Source organism: Hyla sarda, chromosome 3 (assembly GCF_029499605.1).
Source record: "Hyla sarda isolate aHylSar1 chromosome 3, aHylSar1.hap1, whole genome shotgun sequence".
In the NCBI taxonomy this organism is placed as follows: Eukaryota; Metazoa; Chordata; class Amphibia; order Anura; family Hylidae; genus Hyla; species Hyla sarda.
Window position 1 is genome coordinate 436,742,355 of NC_079191.1, and position 27,450 is coordinate 436,769,804.

The 27,450-nt window shown below is 45.2% G+C and overlaps 1 protein-coding gene across 1 annotated transcript in view; it reads right to left on the minus strand.

Moving 5' to 3' along the window:
• PPP1CB (protein phosphatase 1 catalytic subunit beta) overlaps window positions 1–20,787 on the minus strand; it is a 57,001-nt gene extending 36,214 nt beyond the window's left edge. The window contains exon 1 of the mRNA XM_056568573.1: window positions 20,336–20,787. Within this exon, the coding sequence (XP_056424548.1) occupies window positions 20,336–20,387 (52 nt within the window). The 5' untranslated portion in view covers window positions 20,388–20,787. The remainder of the gene's footprint in view (window positions 1–20,335) is intronic.
• Window positions 20,788–27,450: the final 6,663 nt, after the last annotated feature.

The following is a 27,450-nucleotide window of genomic DNA, read 5'->3' on the forward strand; positions in this document are numbered from 1 at the left end:
AATGTCTCATGGGCAGGAGACAGGAGGTTTTGTCCTCTCACCATCCCTCTATACACGTGAATGTTCCTGGCCCAGTGTCCACATGTTCTAAATGGGGAGAAGAGGGGTATGCAGCTTCCAAGATGTCCGATCCTTCTCTCCCCCATCATCATCTTTTCAGGGTGAATCAGGAGGTCTACTATACACATTAGAGGGGCAGCAAATTAAGATTTAGTTATAAGTTCCCTAATTTGTATTGGGTCTAAATGCCCCCGTCAGGTGGGTCCAAGTTCTGCGCCCACTTGACCATGAATACGACACCTTGCCTAGCGAAGGGGCCGGTACGGACCAGAAACGCGTTGCTTGTGTACTTCTGTAATAAACCAACTTTAAAAGGAACCACCAGATGTCCTAGTCCTATTACCTCCAAGAAGACCATGGCCAGAGACTGTCGTTTTTTTCTATCCTATACGCTGATCATGAATATGGGAAGAGATGGAATATTCCAAACAGGGATTCTGGAGGGGTAGCAGGATTCTACCATTGTAGTTACTTCTACCCAGTGATTTCCATGTATTGGATTGGTTGCGCTATAAGATGTTTCTATAGAGAAGTCCAGCCTCCCCGGCCAGAGACCACTGCCGCCGGCGCTGCCCCATTGCCTCCCCCACCCCCGTTTTTTATAATTACCTGTTCCCGGGGTCCGCGCTACTTTTGGCTCCTGCGGCGTCCTGCACGCTGCGCAGGGCAATGATGAGTGACATCCTCCACGCAACGTCACCGTCAGTGCATACAGCGACAGCTCAGGACGCTGCCGGAGCCAGAAGTAGCGCGGACCCCGGGAACAGGTAATTATAAAACCGGGGATTGGACTAGGGAGGACCTCAGAACAGGCAGGGGGAGAGAAGCGGGCGGCGGCGGCGGTCTCTGGCCCCGCAAAAGCCGCTGCAGTTCATTGATTTAAAGAGTCCGCTTTAAATCATTGATCTGCAGTGGCTTCTGCGGGGCTGGGTGGGGGGGAAATAGCCAATAACTTATACCGGAATATGGGTATAAGTTATGGGCTATTGGCCTGAAAGGTCACAGATTATCGGTATCGGCCCAAATAAAATAAATAAAAATAAATAAACGATATCGGTTGATCCCTAGCATGGACATTCTGCAAATATTATTGCACATTAACGTCAATGGGGATTTTACTGTCCCATTCACCCAGCAGAATATCCACGGTGGAAATTCCAGAGCATTATAAGACAAGTCTTTAAATTTTGCGGAATTCTGTTAAAACCTCAATTTAAGATAATGGGACTGAATCTGTGCAGAATTTGAGTGGAATAGCAGAAATTCCGCCATGTGAGCAAACTAATAGGGAGGTCCTCCAGTCTCCAGGAACACTCTTCAGCACGATGTCTGGACCTCGATGATCCGACCAAACCAGCTGAATCCTTATCATTGTGCAGCACGAGAACTGAATGTTCGTAATTCGTTGGTCTTTTTGGTGCTTATCACTTAAGTGGATGATCGTGTTTTCTATAAGTGGGATAATTCCTCCTGAAATTGATTTCGCTCTGCGCTGGCGTTCTCCCGTGCGGCGCACGATAAACCTTCATTCCCTCAGATGGAAGATAAGTTGTGTGTGTGGCAGGACGCCGGCAGCACAATGAGCTATTCATAAAACCAGGAGGGCAGATCCATGGCAACACAAGAGCTATGTAAGCGATATGACGGGGCGGGGGGTATGGGACACCCTATACCAGCGAGGTGCACACACACTACAGACAGGTGGGGGCTGCTAAGAATACATAATAGGGTGATGCCGGATCTGCAATGATCCAAAGTTACTGAATGTTTTGTCAAATATTGTGACCCCATCCACACTCTATAGATAAATCTATTATAATCCATATTCAGTAGATGCAGACGGTATATGACGCCAGCCGGGCGCATCTGATAGCCATGTATTACAATACACATCAGCCCCTGTTCACGCACTATTGGCTTTAAAAGAGGTACTCCGCTGTTTTCCCCTATCCTTTCGAAAAGATGTCTAAGATGTCTGATCGCGGGGGGGTGGTGGGCTGCCGTCGCTCCTCTGTCCTCAACTCGTTACCTGTATTAATGGCTCCTGTTTGAACTTGTTATCAGTATAAAAGACACCTGTCCACAACCTCAAACCGTCACACTCCAAACTCCCCTATGGCCAAGACCAAAGAGCTGTCGAAGGACACCAGAAACAAAAATTGTAGACCTGCACCAGGCTGGGAAGACTGAATGTGCAATAGGCAAGCAGCTTGGTGTGAAGAAATCAACTGTGGGAGCAATAATCTCCCTCGATCTGGGGCTCCACACAAGATCTCACCCTGTGGTGTCAAAATGATCACAAGAACAGTGAGAAAAAATCCCAGAACCACACGGGGACCTACTGAATGATCTGCAGAGAGATGGGACCAAAGTAACAAAGGCTACCATCAGTAACACACTACACCGCCAGAGACTCAAATTATGCAGAACCAGACATGTCCCCTGCTTAAGCCAGTACATGTGCAGGCCCGTCTGAAGTTTGGATGATCCAGAAGAATATTGGGAGAATGTCATATGGTCAGATGAAACCAAAGTAGAACTTCTTGGTAAAAACTCAACTCGTTGTGTTTGGAGGTGAAAGAATGCATCCAAAGAACACCAGACCTACTGTGAACCAAGAGGGAGGAAACATCATGCTTTGGGGCTGTTTCCTACTTAAGGACCAGGAAGACTGAACCGTGTGAAGGAAAGAATGAATGGAGCATGTATTGTGAGATTTTAAGTTAAAATCTCCTTCCATCAGCAGGGGCATTGAAGATGAAACGTGGCTGGGTCTTTCAGCATGACAATGATCACAAACACACCGCCCGGGCAACGAAGAAGTGGCTTCATAAGAAGCATTTCAAGGTCCTGGAGTGGCCTAGCCAGTCTCCAGATCTCAGCCCAATCGAAAACCTTTGGAGGGAGTTGAAAGTCCGTGTTGCCCAGCGACAGCCCCAAAATATCACTGCTCTAGAGGAGATCTACATGGAGGAATGGGCCAAAATACCAGCAACAGTGTGTGAGAACCTTGTGAAGACAGAAAACGTTTGACCTCTGTCATTGCTAACAAAGGGGATATAACAAAGTATTGAGATGAACTTTTGTTATTGACCAAATACTTATGATGGAAAATAAGGATGAATTTTTTTTCTCATTCTGTCTCATAGTTGAGGTTATAACCTATGATGAAAATTACAGCCTCTCGCCTCTAAGTGGGAGAACTTGCACAAGTGGTGGCTGACTAAATACTTTTTTCCCCCCACTGTATTATTTCTACTTTTTTAATCACAAAGGGAACCCTTAGATCAATCCATTCATGACTAGGACTAAAGAATTCTTCCTGTTTACAGTGAGAGGAGCACATAACCCCGTAATGACATCGGACATGTGTCTACGAGCTGATGAGCTGGGACGTAGCGCAGCAGGATGTACATTCATGTCCTGTACATGATGCGAGCACCGGAGCAATGCTCGCTTCATTACAGCTGCAATCAGCAGCCAGGGACCTGATTGTAAATTGTGGACATAAGCAATTGTGCAGATGCCCACCATTAACCCTTCAGATGCCATTCTATGCAGAGCACTGAACAGTATTAGCAATCTAAAAAGTGCAATAAATAGTCCCCTATGGGGACATAAGTGCCCCTCCCCATAAAAATGTAAACACATTCAAAAAAACGGAAAACTAAACCCTCCGAAAACATGCAAAATTTCGGATCTCTTCAATTTCCTGGCATAAATACATTTTTACATTACATGGTAAAATGTGTCATTGCAAAGGACAATTGGTCACACAAAAAACAAGTCCTCATATGGACGGAAATATAAATATAAAATATGGCTCTTAGAACGAGAGGAGGAAAAAACTAAAATGCAAAATGGGCTTTGTATTTAAGGGGTTAACCCAGCGATCTATTCACATAACACCAGAACCATAAGAGGTGAAAATAAAACTTGGGGGGGGGGGGGGGAAACCATGAAGTGGTGCGTTAACCCCCTGTGAGCTCGTGCAGCAGCGTATGAGCCAATCTATTGTTCTGTCCAGCCGGCTGGAAATTCACTGGCTGAGACAGCGGAACTTTACCGCGCTGGCAAGAGCTGGAGAGGACGGTGCCACACTGCAAGCGGTGATGAGGACCCATCCATCAGGGTCATGTGACCGGGGAGAAGACGACACAAGAATAAACCATTATTGGAGGGGGGAGCCGGCCTGATCCACTCAGGACAACGCATGTGTAATGACAGCCCCAGACATGGCCGCCCGGCGCTACTGACAACAAAGGAAGCAGCCGGCGTGACGGAAATAAAAGTATAATAAAGGGACGGCCCTGGTCAGAGGGTTTATGGAGGTGACGACACCCGGGTGGACGCAAACCTCCATTATAAACCATGACGTCCTACTATACAGGCGCGTCACCCACAAATAAAATGGTCACCATGAGCACAGTGCCACCGCACCCCAACATAATGCTGCGTATACTGCACTGACACATACTGTAACAACACAGGATCCCACCTATAAAAGGTAATGTATATACACAGTCACCTCACCAGCAGAATAGTGAGTACAGCTCTGGAATATAATACAGGATATAACTCAGGATCAGTACAGGATAAGTAATGTAATGTATATACACCGTCACCTCACCAGCAGAATAGTGAGTGCAGCTCTGGAGTATAATACAGGATATAACTCAGGATCAGTACAGGATAAGTAATGTAATGTATATACACAGTGACCCCACCAGCAGAATAGCGAGTACAGCTCTGAAGTATAATACAGGATATAACTCAGGATCAGTACAGGATAAGTAATGTAATGTATGTACACAGTGATCTCACCAGCAGAATAGTGAGTACAGCTCTGGAGTATAATACAGGATATAACTCAGGATCAGTACAGGATAAGTAATGTAATGTATGTACACAGTGACCTCACCAGCAGAATAGTGAGTACAGTTCTGGAGTATAATACAGGATATAACTCAGGATCAGTACAGGATAAGTAATGTAATGTATGTACACAGTGACCTCACCAGCAGAATAAGGAGTACAGCTCTGGAGTATAATACAGGATATAACTCAGGATCAGTACAGGATAAGTAATGTAATGTATGTACACAGTGACCTCACCAGCAGAATAGTGAGTACAGCTCTGGAGTAATATACAGGATATGACTCAGGATCAGTACAGGATAAGTAATGTAATGTATGTACACAGTGATCTCACCAGCAGAATAGTGAGTACAGCTCTGGAGTATAATACAGGATATAACTCAGGATCAGTACAGGATAAGTAATGTAATGTATGTACACAGTGACCTCACCAGCAGAATAGTGAGTACAGTTCTGGGGTATAATACAGGATATTACTGTTTATGTAAATAATCACTGTATATAAAATGGCTTCCATACACTTTCCCGGCCCCTATTAATAGGATACGTGATTGGATGAAATCGGATCAATCAATTACGCTCAGGTACTTAGTCTCTAATCCTATAGGTTCAGTTACTTCCTGCCTCTATAAACACACTGGGGGCCACGTGAACCTGTTTACCAGATTAGGCCAATCCACTGATCACATAGCTGCTGAGTAAGGTCCTTGTCCCCGAGCTCCTTTACTTTGCTCCATTTATTTCAAACAAACAGATCTGTATCTGAGGGGTTAGGAAATCAGTTCACCGAAATCCAAAGGCTGTCCAGGCATGCTGGGAGTTGTGGTTTTGCAACAGCTGGAGGCACAGTGGTTGGGAAACATTACTCTGAGCATCGTTGGTCTCTCATCCACTCCCTAGACCATGACACTTGTTGCTTAGCATGCTGGGGGTTGTGGTTTTGCAACAGCTGGAGACACACTGTTTGGAAAAACTGTGTGTAGAGGAGGAAAATAAATTATAGTCTGGAGATTCCAGGCCAGTTCTTAAAGGAAAACTGTCACCCGCACTATAACCTGATACACTGGATTATAGTGCGGGTGAACAAGAGAACGATGTGGGGTCTCAGACTGCTATACCTACCTGCAGTCCGGAACCCCGATCCTAAAAAGGTCCCCCTCTTCCAGCGCTGACTTGCGATTTGGGGTGGGCTCACCGGCTGGATTTAAATTTTCCTAAGCGCTGGTCATGTGAGCACTCGTGCCTACTGAGCGGTCACGTGAGCAACACTTAAGAATATTTAAATCCAGCCGGCTTTGGCTGTCCGGGCATGCTGAGAGTTGTCGTTTTGCAACAGCTGGAGGCACCCTAGTCAGAAAGCACTCCTCTGAGCACTGCTGTTGGTCTCCCATCCACTGCTCAGACCTTGAAACCTGCTGCTTAGCAATGCTGGGAGTTCTAGTTTTGCAACAGCTGGAGGCACCCTGGTTGGGAAACACTGCCTTAGTATGACGGGAGTGTTTTACAGGTTTTTCCTGCACATCCGTGGAACAACTACAGCTGCAGTGTCACCTGCACTGCAGGAGCCTGAAAAAGCTGAATGGATCCCCCCCCCCCCAATCAATCATGAACTGGTGACATCCGAGAGATAAGATGGTGCTCCCCCTTTAAGGCCTATTTATATGTGCATTTACCATTTTCAGTCACTTACGGTGTCTGGCAGTTACAGCAGCCGACGTAAAGCAAGTACACTTGGTCACATGTAGGAGACAGGTTTGCCCTAAGGATATTCGGATAGGAGATCTAGATATATATTATACACTCACTCCATGTATTTGTGTCACTTTGTGTTTCCTAGCCCGTATCACTATGACAACTAATTGTACGTTCATTGATCTTTGGCAGGTGACATTTATGCGTGTCCTTTGCACTGTGTCATTACACTTGATAAAGGTTTGGGTCGATCCGCGGGTCAGTACTGGGCGCTGCCACCTCTCCCTTCCTTCCTGTCGATTTGTCTCCTCAGCGAGCCCAACCAGCCAGCAGCAGAACTACACACGCAGATCATTTGTTGGCTAAATATACCAGGAGGATCGCATTACAGTGACATCGCCGCCCGCATGAAGGGCACCCTGCACTGCCAGACTAAAAACAGCACAGTAAGCCCACGACTGAGCCGCCAACCTACCAGCGGACATTTACTGACGGACGACAGAGCATCGAAGAAGCCAAAGGAAACTGCCAGGACAGAACTAGAGTCGTGTATTAAAGGGGTAGTCCAATGGTGAAAAACTTATCCCCTATCCTAAGGCTAAGGGATAAGTCGCAGATCACAGGGGGTCCGACCGCTGGGCCCCCCCCGCGATCTCTCTGTACGGGGGCCAGTCTCTCCGGGCAGATAGCGGGTGTCGACCACTGCACGAAGCGGCGGCCGACACGCCCCCTCAATACATCGCTATGGCAGAGCCCGAGATTGCCGAAGACAGCGCTCCGACTGCCGCTTCGTGCGGTGGTCGACACATCCCCTTCCGGCGGGCTGCCGGGGCCCCGTACAGGAAATCTCGGGGGGGGGGGGGGGGGGGGGGGGACGGACCCCCCCGCAATCTGCAACTTATCCCCTATCCTTAGGATAGGGGATAAGTTGTTCACCACTGGACTACTCCTTTAAAGGGGTACTCTGGTGGAAATTTTTTTATTTTTTTTTTATTTTTAAGTTAACTGGTGCCAGAAAGTTAAACAGATTTATAAATTACTTCTATTAAAAAAAAAATCTTTACCCTTTCAGTACATTTTAGCAGCTGTATGCTACAGAGGAAATTCTTTTCTTTTCAAATGTCTTTTTTGTCTTGTCCACAGTGCTCTCTGCTGACACCTGATGCCCGTATCAGGAAGTGTCCTGACCAGCACAGGTTTGTTATGGGGATTTTCTCCTGCTCTGGACAGAGGTGTCAGCAGAGAGCACTGTGGACAAGACAAAAAGAAATTCAGAAGGCAAAGAATTTCCTCTGTAGCATGCAGCTGCTAAAAAGTACTGGAAGGATAAAGATTTTTTAATATTAGTAATTTACAAATCTGTTTAACTTTCTGGAACCAGTTCATTTAAAAAAAACAAAAAAAGAAAAATAATTGTTTTCCACCAGAGTACCCGTTAAAGGAAATAATTCACAAAAAGCAACAATGACTTCAGATCTCTGATAAGGGAGAACACAACTAGTCGCTAGGTCATAGGCCGCTATCCAGCTATTGCAAAACTACAACTCTCAGCATGCCCGGAAAGCGAAGTCAAATAGTGTGCCTCCAGCTGTTGGAAAACTAAAAGGCTGTCCGGGCATGCTGAGATTTGTAGCTTTACAACAGCTGGATGCACTGTTTGGGAAACACTGTTCTGAGCATTGCTGCTTGTCTCCCATCCACTGCCCAGACCATGATACCTGCTGCTTAGCATTCTGGGAGTTTAAGCTTTGCAAAAGCTGGACACACACTATTTGAAATACATTACACTAGGGTACTGGTTGCTCTCCAGTTGTTTCAAAACTACAACTCCCAGCATGCCCAAACAACCTTTTAGTTTTGCAACAGCTGGAGGCACTGGTTGGGAAACACTGCTCTGAGCATTGCTGTTGGTCTCCCATCCACTGCCCAGACCATGATACCAGCTGCTTAGCATGCTGGGAGTTGAAACTTTGCAACAGCTGGAGGCACAGTATTTTAAAAAAAAACTGCACCAGAGCACTGGTGGCTGTTTTAAAACTACAACTCCCAGCATGCCCGGACAGCCAAAGGCTAAACTGTAAAAAAACGTGTATAAAATGTAGGGTTCACCAAAATGCTGAGGCTGATCTTACTACAATGTACCCCAAAAATGAAAACAAAAAAGACCAGACACCCCTCCTAAGAGTGGTAATGGTCTGTGGGGCTATACAATGAGGAAGAGAATTCTGCCTTCAAAGCCGACAATCTAAATCTAGTGCGAGGCTTGGGCTAGGACAGTGGTCTTCAACCTGCGGACCTCCAGATGTTGCAAAACTACAACGCCCAGCATGCCCGGACAGCCAACGGCTGTCCGGGCATGCTGGGAGTTGTAGTTTTGCAACATCTGGAGGTCCGCAGGTTGAAGACCACTGGGCTAGGAGGAGAGTGACATTCGGACAGAGACTGCAGTGTTTCACTGCCTGAATTACTATACGTTGTGGTTCACCTAAAACCAATGCCGTTGCAACCACAACCAGGGAATCCCCAGTAATCTTTTCCATTATTTTTTGCACGAGAATTTGTGGTTGCAGTTCCTGTTGGGTCACATCTGCCCACGGTCGCACAAAGCGAGTAGAATGGATTTTTCTGATCACTACCACACACCAAATCCTATCAGTTCCAGTTCTCGACCCTTGGGCCACAGTCAGATCACATCGAAATCACTTTAAAAAAGGACATTATTCTGCATTTTGATGCGATAACAGATAGTATTGATCACACACAGCGGTGGTGATGGTGGGGTCGGGGGTTCTGGGGACAGGCGGTGGTGATGCAAGGGGGTTCTGGGGACAGGCCCAATTGCATCCCAACCCCTCTCTGAATCTCAAAGCAGAAGAGAGGGTATGAGGCCGGTGCAGGATGACAGGACACAAAACCTCATCCCCGTCTGATCTACAGGAGGAAACCTCAGCTCTCTGTAAACTATGGCCAAATATAGTAGAAGCGTCTCCTCCGGAGAACATTCAGCCCTGGGCTCTGCGGAGACGTCACTTCCTTACAGGCTGCAGATGGGGGGGAAAGCCCGGGATACAAATCAATAGGTTTCTATGCTACTTCAGCGCTATGCACATGGATTTAGTCCTGTCTTATTTCATCCGTCATCAAGGTAAAAAAAAAAAAAAAAAAATCAATGACTGCTACAAAATATACGCAACCCTACGCGGAGGCAATGTCACCGGTGATGTCCATTAGGAAAGAGGGAATCCTGAGCGCATAGATGGGGAGGGTCATCTGGAAAGGACAAAGCCTTAGGTGACAAACAAGATGGAGCAGCGCTATGTAAGGCCGGGGAGATCAATATGGGAGTTGTAGTTTTGCAACAGCTGGAGACCCACAGATTGTCGAGCTATGATAGTATTTGTAGTTTTGCAACAGCTGGAGACCCACAAGTTATTAGGGCATAATGGGGGTTGTTTTTGCCAACCGCTGCAGTGTAGTGCTGGGCGATATGGCCTAAAATTAATATCACGGTATTTTTTTATTTTATTTTTTTACTATAGCGGGATCACGGTATTACCGCCATAACCGCCCAGCACTACTGCAGTGTCACAGGTTCTTAGGGTATGATGGGAGTTGCAGTTTTGCAACAGCTGGAGAGTCGCAGGTTTGGGGAATCAATGACGTAAAAGGCATCTCCGATGAGCGCAGGTACCAGTCTTATCGCACCCAGCGTGTTATTCACACACAACAGCAACTGAGCAAAGAAACACACCCAGCGCACGCCCTGCCAACACTATGGCCGCCAACCTCCTCACATTACCATCTGTATCCAGGATACATTTCCCATACACAAAGGAGGATCAAACAGAATCATGTCTGAAGTCCTAAGGGACACGTTGGGAGTTGTAGTTTCAGCGCATGCTGGGAGTTGTGATAACAGCTGTAGAGCCACCAACCAGGCACAGTATACACACACACATATATATATATATATATATATAACAGCATTTCCTTTCTAGTGTGTCTCCAGCTTGTTACAAAACTACAACTCCTAGAATGCTAAGCAGCAGGTATCACGGTCTGGGCAGTGGATGGGAGACCAACAGCAATGCTCAGAGCAGTGTTTCCCAACCAGTGTGCCTCCAGCTGTTGCAAAACTACAACTCCCAGCATGCTAAGCAGCAGGTATCACGGTCTGGGCAGTGGATGGGAGATCAACAGCAATGCTCAGAGCAGTGTTTCCCAACCAGGGTGCCTCCAGCTGTTGCAAGACTACAACTTCCAGCTGGCCCGGACAGCCTTTGGCTGTCCGGGCATGCTGGGAGTTGTAGTTTTGCAACAGCTGGAGGCACAGTGGTTGGGAAACACTGGTATAGATCATTCTCAGAACTGCACCAATTAACAGGTTTTTGGTAAAAAAAAATAAAAAAAGAGGCTACACCCTGAAGCTCAGTATGCTGAGCTCACACTCCGAGCGCCGTCCCCTCCAGTATAACTATATTACATCTCAGCATCTCCAAAGCACCTGTCGGCCATGACAGCTCTCATGGGGCCAATGTCTCGTCAACCGGTCACAAGAATAAAAAAAAATAAAAAATAAAATCTAGATCCGACAGATGTCCCTTCACAATCCTCAGCCACCCCAATATACCCGCTCTCTGCAGACAGCTTCCCCTGCGGTCCCTCCACTATAACAGCCAGTGCTGACAGGCCGGTATCCCCGGTGAGTTACTATTTAACCCGTTAAGGACACAGGGTATACCTGTACGTCCTGAGTCCGCTCCCTTTCTATAACGTGGGGCAGCGCTGTGGCGCCGCGTCATAGCGGGACGGGCCCGAATTCTAACAATGGCCGGGACCCATAGCTAGTAGCGTGCGGCACCGAGCGCAGTGCAGCGCACTATTAACCCTTTAGGCATTCAAAGTTGATCACGGTGTCTGAAGTGAACTACCCCCGGCTAGCTCAGTCGGCTGTTCAGGACCACCACATCGAAATCGGTGTCCCGAACAACTGGAGGACACATGGAGGATCCCCTGCGTGTCCGATCGCCGAATGACTGCGCCGTGCCTGAGATCCAGACATGAGCAGCCAAGCGGCAGAATCATTGACCAATGTTATCCTATAGGATAACTATGATCAATGTAAAAGATCAGTGTGTGCAGTGTTATAGCCCCCTATGGGAGCTATAATATTTTTAAAAAAAAATTACAATATAGATAAAAAGTGAAAAAAAATAAAAAAAAGTTATAAAGATCAACCCCTTCCCTAAGAAAACTTTTCCCATTTAAAACAAACAAAAAAAACTGAAATTAAAAACAAAAACATATGTGGTATCGCCGCGTGCGGAAATGTCCGAATTATTAAAATATATTGTTAATCAAACCGCATGGTCAATGGCGTACGCGCCAAAAAAAGTCCAAAATAGCGCATTTATGGTCACTTTTTATATAATGAAAAAAATGAATAAAAAGCGACCAAAAAGTCCGCGCAATACAAAAATGTTACTGCTAAAAACTGAAGATCACGGCACAAAAAAAATGTGCCCTGAACGCAGAAAAATAAAAAAGTTATAGGGGTCAGAAGATGACAATTTTAAACGTATACATTTTCCTGCATGAAGTTATGATTTTTCCCAGAAGTGCGACAAAATCAAACCTATATAAGTAGGGGATCATTTTAACCGTATGGACCTACAGAATAATGATAAGGTGTAATTTTTACTGAAAAATTTACTGTGTAGAAACGGAAGCCCCCAAAAGTTCCGAAATACATTTTTTTCTTCAATATTGTCGCATAATTTTTTTCTCCATTTTGTCGTAGATTTTTTGGTAAAATGACTGGATGTCATTACAAAGTAGAATTGGTGGCGCTAAAAATAAGCCATAATATGGAATTTTAGGTGCAAAATTAAAAGGGTTATGATTTTTTTAAAAAGGTAAGGAGCAAAAAACGAAAGTGCAAAAACGGAAAAACCCTGAGACCTTAAGGGGTTAAGTGTTTCCTGCTGTGGCGCAGACACCTCAGGCCCCGTGTTACATCCCTGTCTCGGTGTGACTATGTATGGAGGCATTGTGCGGAGGCACCTCCCAGGTCTGTCACACCGGTGCACAAGGGCTCCGCATCCCCCACAAGCCCAGATGCTATGCAGCAAAGTAATAGAACAGTGTTTCCCCAACCAGGGTGTCTCCAGGTGTTTCAAAACTACAACTCCCAGCATGCCTGGACAGCCAAAGGCTGTCCAGGCATGTTGGGAGTTGTAGTTTTGCAACATCTGGAGGGACCCTGGTTGGGAAACTGTACTAGAGAGACTACACACTGACCTACTGTAGTCTATACATAGACTAGACCAGAGCTTCCCCAACCAGTGTGCCTCCAGCTGTTTCAAAACAACAACTGCCAGCAAGCTAAGCAGCAGGTATCATGGACTGGGCAGTGGATGGGAGACCAACAGCAATGCTCAGAGCAGTGTTTCCCAACCAGGGTGAACTCAGCTGTTGCAAAACTACAACGTCCAGCATGCCCGGACAGCCTTTGGCTGTCCTGGCATGCTGAGAGTTGTAGTTTTGCAAAAGCTGGAGGCTCCCTGGTTGGAGAAACTCTGGTCTAGCCCATCGCATATTGTGTGCTCCCCAATCTGTGGCTATCCAGTTGTTACAAAACTACAAGTCCCAGCATTCCCAGTTATTCCAAAACTACAACTCCCAGCACGCCACCTTCAGCTCTCCAGCTGTTGCAAATCTACAACTTTCAGCTGTTACGGCATGCTGGGGGTAGTAGTAGTTTTTTATTTTTAAGGTTCAGAGCGCCCCAGATCCGTGAAGCTGATATCGGATGGCGGCGGCTCCTCACATACACATCTCTGCACCGCCGAGCACAAGCCTCTTTGTAGGGCGCTATTCACATACAGAAGATTTAGCGGCATATAGATTTCTGCAACCTGGTGCGTGAATAATACTCGTGTGAAAAGTGCGCAGGGGCAAAAGGAAAATAGTTTTTTTTTATTTTTTAAAACCCTTAACGACCACGAGCAAATATTTACGCTCGTGGCCGGCTCCTGTTATGTGAAGCGCGCTAAGGAGCTGAGCGCACTTCATACCAGGCAGGTCCCGATTGCTAGCAGCAGCTAGGACCCGTGGCTAATACCGGACATCGCCGATCAGGCTGATGTCCGGTATTAACCCTTCAGACGCCGCAATCAAAGTTGACCGCGGCATCTAAAAATGGAAAAAAAATAAAATAAAATGAGTTGCTGATTAGCATAGTGGGCTTGAAATCGCGCCGTCCTCAATAGCTCAGAGGCTTCTTACCTTGTCTTCCGCCGTCCGATCGTCGCTCTGCTACTCCATGCCTGACATCCAGACTGGAGCAGCAGAGCACCGATATCACTGATCAATGCAATGCTATGGCAATCAATGTACTGCATGTTATAGTCTCCTATGGGGGCTCTAACATTGCAAAAAAAAAAAAAAAAAAAAAAAAAATTTTTTAAAGTGTCAAATTTTGTTCAATGATTTAACCCTTCCCCCTAATAGTTTGAAAAAGTTTTTTCCCCCATTTAAAAAAAAAAAAATGAGAGAATAGATAGATAGATAGATACCGTATTTATCGGGGTATACCACGCACCGGCCTATAACACGCACCCTCATTTTACCAAGGATATTTGGGTAAAAAAAGTTTTTTACCCAAATATCCATGAAAAAATGAGGGTGCATGTGTGTGCGTGTATACCCCGATATACCCCCAGGAAAGGCAGGGGGAGAGAGGCCGTCGCTGCCCGCTTCTCTCCCCCTGCCTTTCCTGGGGTCTAGAGCACTGCTGTCGGCCCTTTTCACCCCCTGGTTATCGGCGCCGGCGTTCTGTCCCCCTGACTATCGGTGCCGGCGCCGATAGCCAGGGAGAGAGAAGCGGCGCCGACAGCCAGGGGGAGAGAAGGGGCAGCGGCACCCATTGCTCCAGGCCTCCGTCGTGCGTTCCCAGCGTCGTTGCTATGCACGGCGCGGCGCTCTGACGTCATGCGCCGCGCCGTTCAGCGCATAGCAACGACGCCGGGGACGCACGACGGAGGCCTGGAGCAGCGCGGACCGGACTCAGGTAATTATGCCACCGGGGATGGGGGGAGGCAACGGGGCAGCGGCGCCGGCAATGGGTGCCGCTGCCCCTTCTCTCCCCCTGGATGTCGGCGCCGCTTCTCTCTCCCTAGTCAGGGGGACAGATCGGGCAGCGGCGCCGATAACCAGGGGGTGAAAAGGGCCGACAGCAGCGCTCTAGACCCCAGGAAAGGCAGGGGGAGAGAAGCGGGCAGCGACGGCCTCTCTCCCCCTGCCTTTCCTGGGGGGGGTATCGGCGTATAACACGCACACAGACTTTAGGCTAAAAATTTTAGCCTAAAAAGTGCGTGTTATACGCCGATAAATACGGTATATATATATATTTTATTTATTTTTTACTAAAAATAAACATATGTGGTATCACCGCATGTGTAAATGTCCAAACTATAAAAAATATGTTAATTAAACCGCACGGTCAATGGCGTACACGTGAAAAAATTCTGGTCACTTTGTACATACTAAAAAAAAATAATAAAAATAAATTTTTTAGAAAAAAGCAAACAAAAAGTCCCATCAAAACAAAAATTATACCGATAAAAACTTCAGATCACAGCGAAAAAAATTAGACTTCATATATCCCATATAAGGAAAAATAAAAGTTTTAGGGTTCAGAAGATGACAATTTTACACACTAATTTCGGTGCGTGTAGTTATAATTATTTTTAAGAAGTAAAATAAAACCTATATAAATGAGGTATCCTTGTAACCATATGAACCTACAGAACATATGGTGTCATTGTTACAGAAAATTTGTACTGCATAGAATCTGAAGCCCCCAAAAGTTACAGAATTTTTTTTTTCCCCCACAACCATTTTTTTTTGTGGTTTTGCCGTAAATTTTGTGGTGAAATGATTGATAGAAGATGATGAAAAAAACGAATATGCAAAAACGGAAAAACCCTGCATCCTTAAAGGGGTTAAAGAGTGCAGTTATTGAGCTTCAACATGGCGGACGCTTTGCTGGCGGCAAAAATTGCCGGGTGCAACCATTTAGCAAGAGTTTGATCGTGACATGAAGACGTGTGCTGGATGATACAGACGGCGACAAAGTACAGCTGCAAGACAAAGCGCCCGTCAGTGCCAGTCATTACACCACAGCGGGCATTGGGGGAAGCACAGAAAGTTTACACCCCCCAAATACACAGGGGTCAGGCGGGAGACCCTTGCAGATGCTTGACATGTCATTGCCCATAAGTCTCTGACATGACCCCCCCCCACCAAGGGGTGCCGTGATCCAAACTGGCAACCCCTCCTGTTACTGCTTATCAGCGCCATGGGTGCTCTGATCCAGGCCTAGCTCCCACCCATGGGTGCTCTGATCCAGGCCTGGCGCCCCATTCTTGTGTAGTAGAGACCCCAGTGTATTTACGCCGAGCCCACCCAGACCCTGGAGGAGAAGCCCTGCAGAGACCCGGAGCACGATGAGTGAAGGAAGGGATTGATCTAGTCCTTAGAGCAATGTTTCCCAACCAGGGTGCCTCCAGATGTTGCAAAACTACAACTCCCAGCATGCCTGGACAGCCTTTTGCTGCTCAGGCATGCTGGGAGTTGTAGTTTTGTAACACCTGGAGGGGAAACACTGCATTAGAGCGTAAGCTCCTGAGGTCAACAATGTTGTGCATAAATAACACCAGAACCTGACGCTATATCTCTGCCCCCCCCCCCCCCCCCAATCATCCTCCAGCCAAAAAACCCTCCTCTGTATAGACAACAGATGTGAGGAGCACATGACAGCCAAGACTACAACCCCCATAGTGCACAACATTCTGCTGCAAGACTACAACTCCTCTTTGGCAGTCAGGGAACTATGGGAGTTGTAACTTTGAAATCAGATAAAGGGACGCGGGTCGGGGCGTCACTGGCTTCGTCTGCAGAACTGACACTCTAAAGCTTTCCATCCAGGGGGCCTCCAGCTGTTGCAAAACTACAACTCCCAGGATGCCCGGACAGGTTTTGGCTGTTGTGTCATGCTGGGAGTTGTAGTTTTACAACAGCTGGAAACACCCTGGTTGGGAAACACTGATCTATAGAGATAACTCCATACAGATAAGTATTCACACCCCCATCATCTCTAGGTCATTGTATTACAGTATCAGCCGACCCCTCCATACAGATAAGTATTCACACCCCCATCATCTCTAGGTCATTGAATTAAAATAGCAACAGACTAGTAATAATACCTATAGGTGATGGGGGTGTGAATACTTATCTGTATGGAGGGGACGGCCAGTACTGTAATACAATGACCTAGAGATGATGGGGGTGTGAATACTTATCTGTATGGAGGGGTCGGCCAATACTGTAATACAATGACCTAGAGATGATGGGGGTGTGAATACTTATCTGTATGGAGGGGACAGCCGATACTGTAATACAATGACCTAGAGATGATGGGGGTGTGAATACTTATCTGTATGGAGTACATCAGCCGATACTGTAATACAATGACCTAGAGATGATGGGGGTGTGAATACTTATCTGTATGGAGGGGACGGCCGATACTGTAATACAATGACCTAGAGATGATGGGGGTGTGAATACTTATCTGTATGGAGGGGTCGGCCAATACTGTAATACAATGACCTAGAGATGATGGGGGTGTGAATATTTATCTGTATGGAGGGGTCGGCCAGTACTGTAATACAATGGCCTAGAGATGATGGGGGTGTGAATACTTATCTGTATGGAGGGGTCGGCCAGTACTGTAATACAATGACCTAGAGATGATGGGGGTGTGAATACTTATCTGTACGGAGGGGTCGGCTGATACTGTAATACAATGGCCTAGAGATGATGGGGGTGTGAATACTTATCTGTACGGAGGGGTCGGCTGATACTGTAATACAATGACCTAGAGATGATGGGGGTGTGAATACTTATCTGTATGGAGGGGTCGGCCAGTACTGTAATACAATGACCTAGAGATGATGGGGGTGTGAATACTTATAAACAAGAAATGTAAATGTGTTCACACCCCCATCATCTCTAGGTCATTGTATTACAGTATCAGCCGACCCCTCCATACAGATAAGTATTCACACCCCCATCATCTCTAGGCCATTGTATTACAGTATCAGCCGACCCCTCCATACAGATAAGTATTCACACCCCCATCATCTCTAGGTCATTGTATTACAGTATCAGCCGACCCCTCCATACAGATAAGTATTCACACCCCCATCATCTCTAGGCCATTGTATTACAGTATTGGCCGACCCCTCCATACAGATAAGTATTCACACCCCCATCATCTCTAGGCCATTGTATTACAGTATTGGCCGACCCCTCCATACAGATAAGTATTCACACCCCCATCATCTCTAGGTCATTGTATTACAGTATTGGCCGACCCCTCCATACAGATAAGTATTCACACCCCCATCATCTCTAGGTCATTGTATTACAGTACTGGCCGACCCCTCCATACAGATAAGTATTCACACCCCCATCATCTCTAGGTCATTGTATTACAGTATTGGCCGACCCCTCCATACAGATAAGTATTCACACCCCCATCATCTCTAGGTCATTGTATTACAGTATTGGCCGACCCCTCCATACAGATAAGTATTCACACCCCCATCATCTCTAGGTCATTGTATTACAGTATCGGCCGTCCCCTCCATACAGATAAGTATTCACACCCCCATCATCTCTAGGTCATTGTATTACAGTATTGGCCGACCCCTCCATACAGATAAGTATTCACACCCCCATCATCTCTAGGTCATTGTATTACAGTATCAGCCGACCCCTCCATACAGATAAGTATTCACACCCCCATCATCTCTAGGCCATTGTATTACAGTATCAGCCGACCCCTCCATACAGATAAGTATTCACACCCCCATCATCTCTAGGTCATTGTATTACAGTATTGGCTGATGTACTCCATACAGATAAGTATTCACACCCCCATCATCTCTAGGCCATTGTATTACAGTATCAGCCGACCCCTCCATACAGATAAGTATTCACACCCCCATCATCTCTAGGTCATTGTATTACAGTATTGGCCGACCCCTCCATACAGATAAGTATTCACACCCCCATCATCTCTAGGTCATTGTATTACAGTATCGGCCGTCCCCTCCATACAGATAAGTATTCACACCCCCATCATCTCTAGGTCATTGTATTACAATATCGGCTGATGTACTCCATACAGATAAGTATTCACACCCCCATCATCTCTAGGTCATTGTATTACAGTATCAGCCGACCCCTCCATACAGATAAGTATTCACACCCCCATCATCTCTAGGTCATTGTATTACAGTATTGGCTGATGTACTCCATACAGATAAGTATTCACACCCCCATCATCTCTAGGCCATTGTATTACAGTATCAGCCGACCCCTCCATACAGATAAGTATTCACACCCCCATCATCTCTAGGTCATTGTATTACAGTATTGGCTGATGTACTCCATACAGATAAGTATTCACACCCCCATCATCTCTAGGTCATTGTATTACAGTATTGGCTGATGTACTCCATACAGATAAGTATTCACACCCCCATCATCTCTAGGCCATTGTATTACAGTATCAGCCGACCCCTCCATACAGATAAGTATTCACACCCCCATCATCTCTAGGTCATTGTATTACAGTATTGGCCGACCCCTCCATACAGATAAGTATTCACACCCCCATCATCTCTAGGCCATTGTATTACAGTATCAGCCGACCCCTCCATACAGATAAGTATTCACACCCCCATCATCTCTAGGTCATTGTATTACAGTATCAGCCGACCCCTCCATACAGATAAGTATTCACACCCCCATCATCTCTAGGTCATTGTATTACAGTACTGGCCGACCCCTCCATACAGATAAGTATTCACACCCCCATCATCTCTAGGCCATTGTATTACAGTATCGGCCGACCCCTCCATACACATAAGTATTCACACCCCCATCATCTCTAGCACTGCACTCATTAACAGCAGTGTCTCCCCAAATCCAGGTGCCTCCGGCTATTGCAAAACTACAATTCCCAGCATGCCCGGACAGCCAACGGCTGTCAAGGCATGCTGGGAGTTGTAGTTTTGCAACAGCTGGAGGCACACCGGGTTGGGGAAACGCTGCACTTACACAATGATAAAGTATTTGCCCCCCTCCCCCATAGGTTTCCTATAATACCCCCATACCCACAACTACCACCCCCAATCCCCCCCCCCTTTCCTTTTAACCCTTTACATCTGGGGGCCAGAAAGTGCTGGAACTTTCCTCTAATACCATCCCTCGGCGCAATTCTAAAAATTTGACCTGCACCCTATTTATACCTAGAGGTCACATGACCCCCTGTCATTTCTATCTATTAACCCTCCAATTACCCAGCCCCTCCCCCTCACAATAACTGCCCCTCGGGGTCGCCATGGTAACAGCCCCTCACCTGGCTGTCTCCGAGGTCTCCATGGTTACAGTCGGGGCCCGGTGAGAGCGCGGAGGTGACGGAGCTCGGTCGCCCGTGGCCTTTCTCCTCTCCCCGCCCTCCTCCCGCTTCACTCCGGTCACGGCCGCCCTTCACTCCCCGCACCCCCAGGCCTCACCCTCGTGCTCCCCCGGTCCCCCCGGCCGTCCTCCTCCCACTTCCCGGGTCACTCACCCTCCAGAAGGCGGCTGATCAGACTGTCCACGTTCAGCTCTCCGTCCGCCATTTTGCGCTTCCCTCACCAGAGCCGAGCAGTACAAGCCGGGCGGAGCTGCGTCACAACACGACAGGACCACGCCCACGGGGCGCAACCGCAGGAGCCTCTCAGCCAATCACCGCACCTGGAGGCGCTACCTCTCAGAGCCACGCCTCCTTCACGGACACAATGGCATGTGGGAGGAAGAGCAACCAACGGGCGGGAACTATATCCGAGGGGGCGTGGTTAAAAGTCTCGACATTTCCAGAGCTTGTCTGTCGTTATTCCTGCGCTCCGCCCTTTTGGGAGGGGCTGGCGTAACGTCCCGCTTTTTCTTTTTTTTGTAACCACGCCCCTGTATCCAGTTGCTGTCCGTGTCTGGTCGGAGATGATGGCGCGTACTCCGCGGAAGCCCCGCCCCGCAACCCGCCCGTTGTTATGGAGACTCCAGGAGGATGAATTGCGCTGGGCTTGGCCTGAGTCTTCTTCTGTGGGTGTCATGGCAACAGTGACGTCATAGTGACTGAGACCTGTTTTTCACTTGAGGCAGCAAAGGGAGAAATCCTGAGAGGAGATTGTAATATGGAGAGATGAGTCTTATATAGAGAGAGGAGGTTGTAATATAGAGAGATGAGTCTTATATAGAGAGAGGAGATTGTAATATAGAGAGAGGAGTCTTATATATAGAGAGAGGAGATTGTAATATAGAGAGAGGAGACTAATAGAGAGAGGAGACTAATAGAGAGAGAGAGAGAGAGAGAGGAGATTGTAATATAGAGAGATGAGTCTTATATAGAGAGAGGAGATTGTAATATAGAGAGATGAGTCTTATATAGAGAGAGGAGTCTGATAGAGAGAGAGGAGACTAAAAGAGAGAGAGAGAGAGACGAGATTGGAGTATACAGAGATGAGATTGTAATATAGAGAGATGAGTCTTATATAGAGAGAGGAGGTTGTAATATAGAGAGATGAGTCTTATATAGAGAGAGAGAGGAGACTAATAGAGAGAGGAGATTGGAGTATACCGAGAGGAGATTGTAATATAGAGAGATGAGTCTTATATAGAGAGAGGAGTCTGATAGAGAGAGAGGAGACTAAAAGAGAGAGAGACGAGATTGGAGTATATAGAGAGGAGATTGTAATATAGAGAGAGTAGATTGTAATATAGAGAGAGGAGACTAATAGAGAGAGAGGATTGTAATATAGAGAGAGGAGACTAATAGACAGAGAGGAGATTAATAGAGAGAGAGAGAGGGGAGATTGGAGTATATCTAGCTTGAGTATACAGAGAGGAGAGTGTAATAGACAGAGGAGACTAATAGAGAGAGAGAGGAGATTGTAATATAGAGAGAGGAGATTGTAATATAGAGAGAGGAGACTAATAGAGAGAGAAGATTGTAATATAGAGAAAGGAAACTAATAGACAGAGAGGAGATTAATAGAGAGAGAGAGAGAGAGGAGATTGGAGTATATCTAGCTTGAGTATACAGAGAGGAGAGTGTAATAGACAGAGGAGACTAATAGAGAGAGAGAGGAGATTGTAATATAGAGAGAGGAGATTGGAGTATACAGAGAGGAGAGTGTAATATAGAGAGGAGACTAATAGAGAGAGAGGAGATTGTAATATAGAGAGAGGAGTCTTATATAGAGATAGGAGGTTGTAATATAGAGAGATGAGTCTAATAGAGAGAGAGAGGAGACTAATAGAGAGAGAGGAGATTATAATATAGAGAGATGACTCTTATAGAGAGAGAGGAGATTGTAATATAGAGAGATGACTCTTATATAGAGAGGAGATTGTAATATAGAGAGAGGAGTCTAATAGAGAGGGAGATTGTAATATAGAGAGAGGAGTCTAATAGAGAGAGAGATTGTAATATAGAGAGAGGAGACTAATAGAGAGAAGATTGTAATATAGAGAGAGGAAACTAATAGAGAGAGAGAGGAGATTAATAGAGAGAGAGAGGAGGTTGTAATATAGAGAGGAGACTAATAGAGAGAGAGAGAAGACTGGAGTATATCTAGCTTGAGTATACAGAGAGGAGAGTGTCATATAGAGAGAGGAGACTAATAGAGAGGAGATTGTAATATAGAGAGTGGAGACTAATAGAGGGAGAGGAGATTGTAATATAGAGAGAGGAGATTGGAATATACAGAGAGGAGAGTGTAATATAGAGAGAGGAGATTGGAATATACAGAGAGGAGAGTGTAATATAGAGAGAGAGAGGGGAGAGTGTAATATAGAGAGAGGAGACTAATAGAGAGAGATGAGATTGGAATAATATAGAGAGAGGAGATTGGAGAACACAGAGAGGAGAGTGTAATATATAGAGGGGAGACTAATAGAGGGAGAGGAGAGTGTAATATAGAGAGAGGAGACTCAGAGAGAGAGAGAGGAGATTGGAATATACAGAGAGGAGAGTGTAATATAGAGAGAGGAGACTAATAGAGTGAGAGGAGACTGATCGAGAGAGAGGAGAGACTAATGGAGAGAGAGGAGATTGTAATATAGTGAGAGGAAACTAATAGAGAGGAGATTGGAATAATTTAGAGAGAGGAGACTGATATAGAGAGAGGAGATTGGAATATACAGAGAGGAGAGTGTAATATATAGAGAGCAGACTAATAGAGGGAGAGGAGAGTGTAATATAGAGAGAGGAGACTAATAGAGGGAGAGGGGATTGTAATATAGAGAGAGAGGAGACTAATAGAGAGAGGCGATTGGAATATAGAGAGAGGAGACTAATAGAGAGAGAGAGGAGATTGGCGAATACAGAGAGGAGATTGTAATATATAGAGATAGGAGACTAATAGAGAGGATAGTGTAATATAGAGAGAGGAGAGTGTAATATAGAGAGAGGAGATTGTAATATAGAGAGTGGAGATTGTAATATAGAGAGAGGAGATTGGTGTATACAGAGAGGAGATTGGTGCATACAGAGAGGAGAGAGTAATATACAGAGAGGAGATTGTAATATAGAGAGAGGAGACTAATATAGAAAGAGAAGACTAATAGAGAGAGAGAGGAGATTGGAATATAGAGAGAGGAGAGTAATATAGAGAGGAGACTGATAGAGAGAGAGGAGATTGTAATATAGAGAGAAGAGACTAATAGAGAGAGAGGAGAGTGTAATATACAGAGAGGAGAGTATAATATACAGAAAGGAGAGTATAATATACAGAGAGGAGAGTGTAATATACAGAGAGGAGAGTATAATATACAGAGAGGAGAGTGTAATATACAGAGAGGAGATTGTAATATACAGAGAAGAGACTAAAATAGAGAGAGGAGAGTGTAATATACAGAGGAGAGTATAATATACAGAGAGGAGAGTGTAATATACTGAGGAGAGTATAATATACAGAGAGGAGAGTGTAATATACAGAGAGGAGAGTGTAATATACAAAGAGGAAAGTGTAATATACAGAGAGGAGAGTGTAATATACAGAGGAGAGTATAATATACAGAGAGGAGAGTGTAATATACAGAGGAGAGTATAATATACAGAGAGGAGAGTGTAATATACAGAGAGGAGAGTGTAATATACAGAGAGGAGAGTGTAATATACAGAGAGGAGAGTGTAATATACAGAGGAGAGTATAATATACAGAGAGGAGAGTGTAATTAACAGAGGAGAGTATAATATACAGAGAGGATAGTGTAATATAGAGCAAGGATAGTGTAATATACAGAGAGGAGAGTATAATATACAGAAAGGAGAGTATAATATACAGAGAGGAGAGTGTAATATACAGAGAGGAGAGTATAATATACAGAGAGGAGATTGTAATATACAGAGAAGAGACTAAAATAGAGAGAGGAGAGTGTAATATACAGAGGAGAGTATAATATACAGAGAGGAGAGTGTAATATACTGAGGAGAGTATAATATACAGAGAGGAGAGTGTAATATACAGAGAGGAGAGTGTAATATACAAAGAGGAGAGTGTAATATACAGAGAGGAGAGTGTAATATACAGAGGAGAGTATAATATACAGAGAGGAGAGTGTAATATACAGAGGAGAGTATAATATACAGAGAGGAGAGTGTAATATACAGAGAGGAGAGTGTAATATACAGAGAGGAGAGTGTAATATACAGAGGAGAGTATAATATACAGAGAGGAGAGTGTAATTAACAGAGGAGAGTATAATATACAGAGAGGATAGTGTAATATAGAGCAAGGATAGTGTAATATACAGAGAGGAGAGTGTAATATACAGAGAGGAGACCAATATACAGAGAGAAGATTGTAATACGTTTTTATATCGATGTACTGGTGCTGTAATGTGAACACCGTGTTGGGGCACTGCTAATGCTATATGGACACTCTCCACTGTCCCTGGTAATACTATATGGACACTCTCCACTGTCCCTGGTAATACTATATGGACACTCTCCACTGTCCCTGGTAATACTATATGGACACTCTCCACTGTCCCTGGTAGTACCATATGGACACTGTCCATTGTCCCTGGTAATACTATATGGACACTCCACTGTCCCTGGTAACACTATATGGAAACTCTCCATAGTCCCTGGTAATACTATATGGAAACTCTCCATAGTCCCTGGTAATACTATATGGACACTCTCCACTGTTCCTGGTAATACTATGTGGACAGACACTCTCCACTGTCCCTGGTAGTACTATATGGACACTCTCCACTGTCCCTGGTAGTACTATATGGACACTCTCCACTGTCCCTGGTAGTACTATATGGACACTCTCCACTGTCCCTGGTAGTACTATATGGACACTCCACTTTGCCTGGACACTCTCCACTTTGCCTTGTAATACTATATGGACACTCTCCACTGTCCCTGATAATAATAATTGTAATATAGAGAGAGAGGAGACTAATAGAGAGAGGCGATTGGAATATGGAGAGAGGAGACTAATAGAGAGAGAGGAGATTGTAATGTAGAGAGAGAGGAGACTAATAGAGAGAGGCGATTGGAATATAGAGAGAGGAGACTAATAGAGAGAGAGGAGATTGGCGAATACAGAGAGGAGATTGTAATATATAGAGATAGGAGACTAATAGAGAGGATAGTGTAATATAGAGAGAGGAGAGTGTAATATAGAGAGAGGAGATTGTAATATAGAGAGTGGAGATTGTAATATAGAGAGAGGAGATTGGTGTATACAGGGAGGAGATTGGTGCATACAGAGAGGAGAGAGTAATATACAGAGAGGAGATTGTAATATAGAGAGAAGAGACTAATATAGAAAGAGAAGACTAATAGAGAGAGAGAGGAGATTGGAATATAGAGAGAGGAGAGTAATATAGAGAGGAGACTGATAGAGAGAGAGAGAGGAGATTGTAATATAGAGAGAAGAGACTAAAAGAGAGAGAGGAGAGTGTAATATACAGAGAGGAGAGTATAATATACAGAGAGGAGAGTGTAATATACAGAGAGGAGAGTATAATATACAGAGAGGAGAAAATAGAGAGAGGAGAGTGTAATATACAGAGGAGAGTATAATATACAGAGAGGAGAGTGTAATATACTGAGGAGAGTATAATATACAGAGAGGAGAGTGTAATATACAGAGAGGAGAGTGTAATATACAGAGAGGAGAGTGTAATATACAGAGAGGAGAGTGTAATATACAGAGGAGAGTATAATATACAGAGAGGAGAGTGTAATATACAGAGAGGAGAGTGTAATATACAGAGAGGAGAGTGTAATATACAGAGGAGAGTATAATATACAGAGAGGAGAGTGTAATATACAGAGAGGAGAGTGTAATATACAGAGGAGAGTATAATATACAGAGAGGAGAGTGTAATATACAGAGAGGAGAATGTAATTAACAGAGGAGAGTATAATATACAGAGAGGATAGTGTAATATAGAGCAAGGATAGTGTAATATACAGAGAGGAGAGTGTAATATACAGAGAGGAGACCAATATACAGAGAGAAGATTGTAATATGTTTTTATATCGATGTACTGGTGCTGTAATGTGAACACCGTGTTGGGGCACTGCTAATGCTATATGGACACTCTCCACTGTCCCTGGTAATACTATATGGACACTCTCCACTGTCCCTGGTAGTACCATATGGACACTGTCCATAGTCCCTGGTAATACTATATGGAAACTCTACACTGTCCCTGGTAATACTATATGGACACTCCACTGTCCCTGGTAACACTATATGGAAACTCTCCATAGTCCCTGGTAATACTATATGGACACTCTCCACTGTTCCTGGTAATACTATGTGGACAGACACTCTCCACTGTCCCTGGTAGTACTATATGGACATTGGACACTCTCCACTGTCCCTGGTAGTACTATATGGACACTCTCCACTGTCCCTGGTAGTACTATATGGACACTCTCCACTGTTTCTGGTAGTACTATATGGACACTCCACTTTGCCTGGACACTCTCCACTTTGCCTTGTAATACTATATGGACACTCTCCACTGTCCCTGATAATACTATATGTACACTCTCCATTGTCCCTGGTAATACTATATGGAAGCTCTCCACTGTCCCTGGTAATGCTATATGGACACTCTCCACTGTCCCTGGTAGTACTATATGGACACTCTCCACTGTTCCTGGTAGTACTATATGGACACTTTCCACTGTTCCTGGTAGTACTATATGGACACTCCACTTTGCCTGGACACTCTCCACTTTGCCTTGTAATACTATATGGACACTCTCCACTGTCCCTGATAATACTATATGGACACTCTCCATTGTCCCTGGTAATACTATATGGAAGCTCTCCACTGTCCCTGGTAATGCTATATGGACACTCTCCACTGTCCTTGGTAATACTATATGGAAGCTCTCCACTGTCCCTGGTAATACTATATGGACACTCTCCACTCTCTCTGGTAATACTATATGTAAACTCTCCACTGTCTCTGGTAATACTATATGGACATTTCACTGTCCCTGGTAATACTATTTGGAAACTCTCCATAGTCCCTGGTAATAATATATGGACACTCTCCACTGTTCCTGGTAATACTATATGGACACTCTTCACTGCCCCTGGTAGTACTATATGGACACTCCACTTTGCCTGGACACTCTCCACTTTGCCTTGTAATACTATA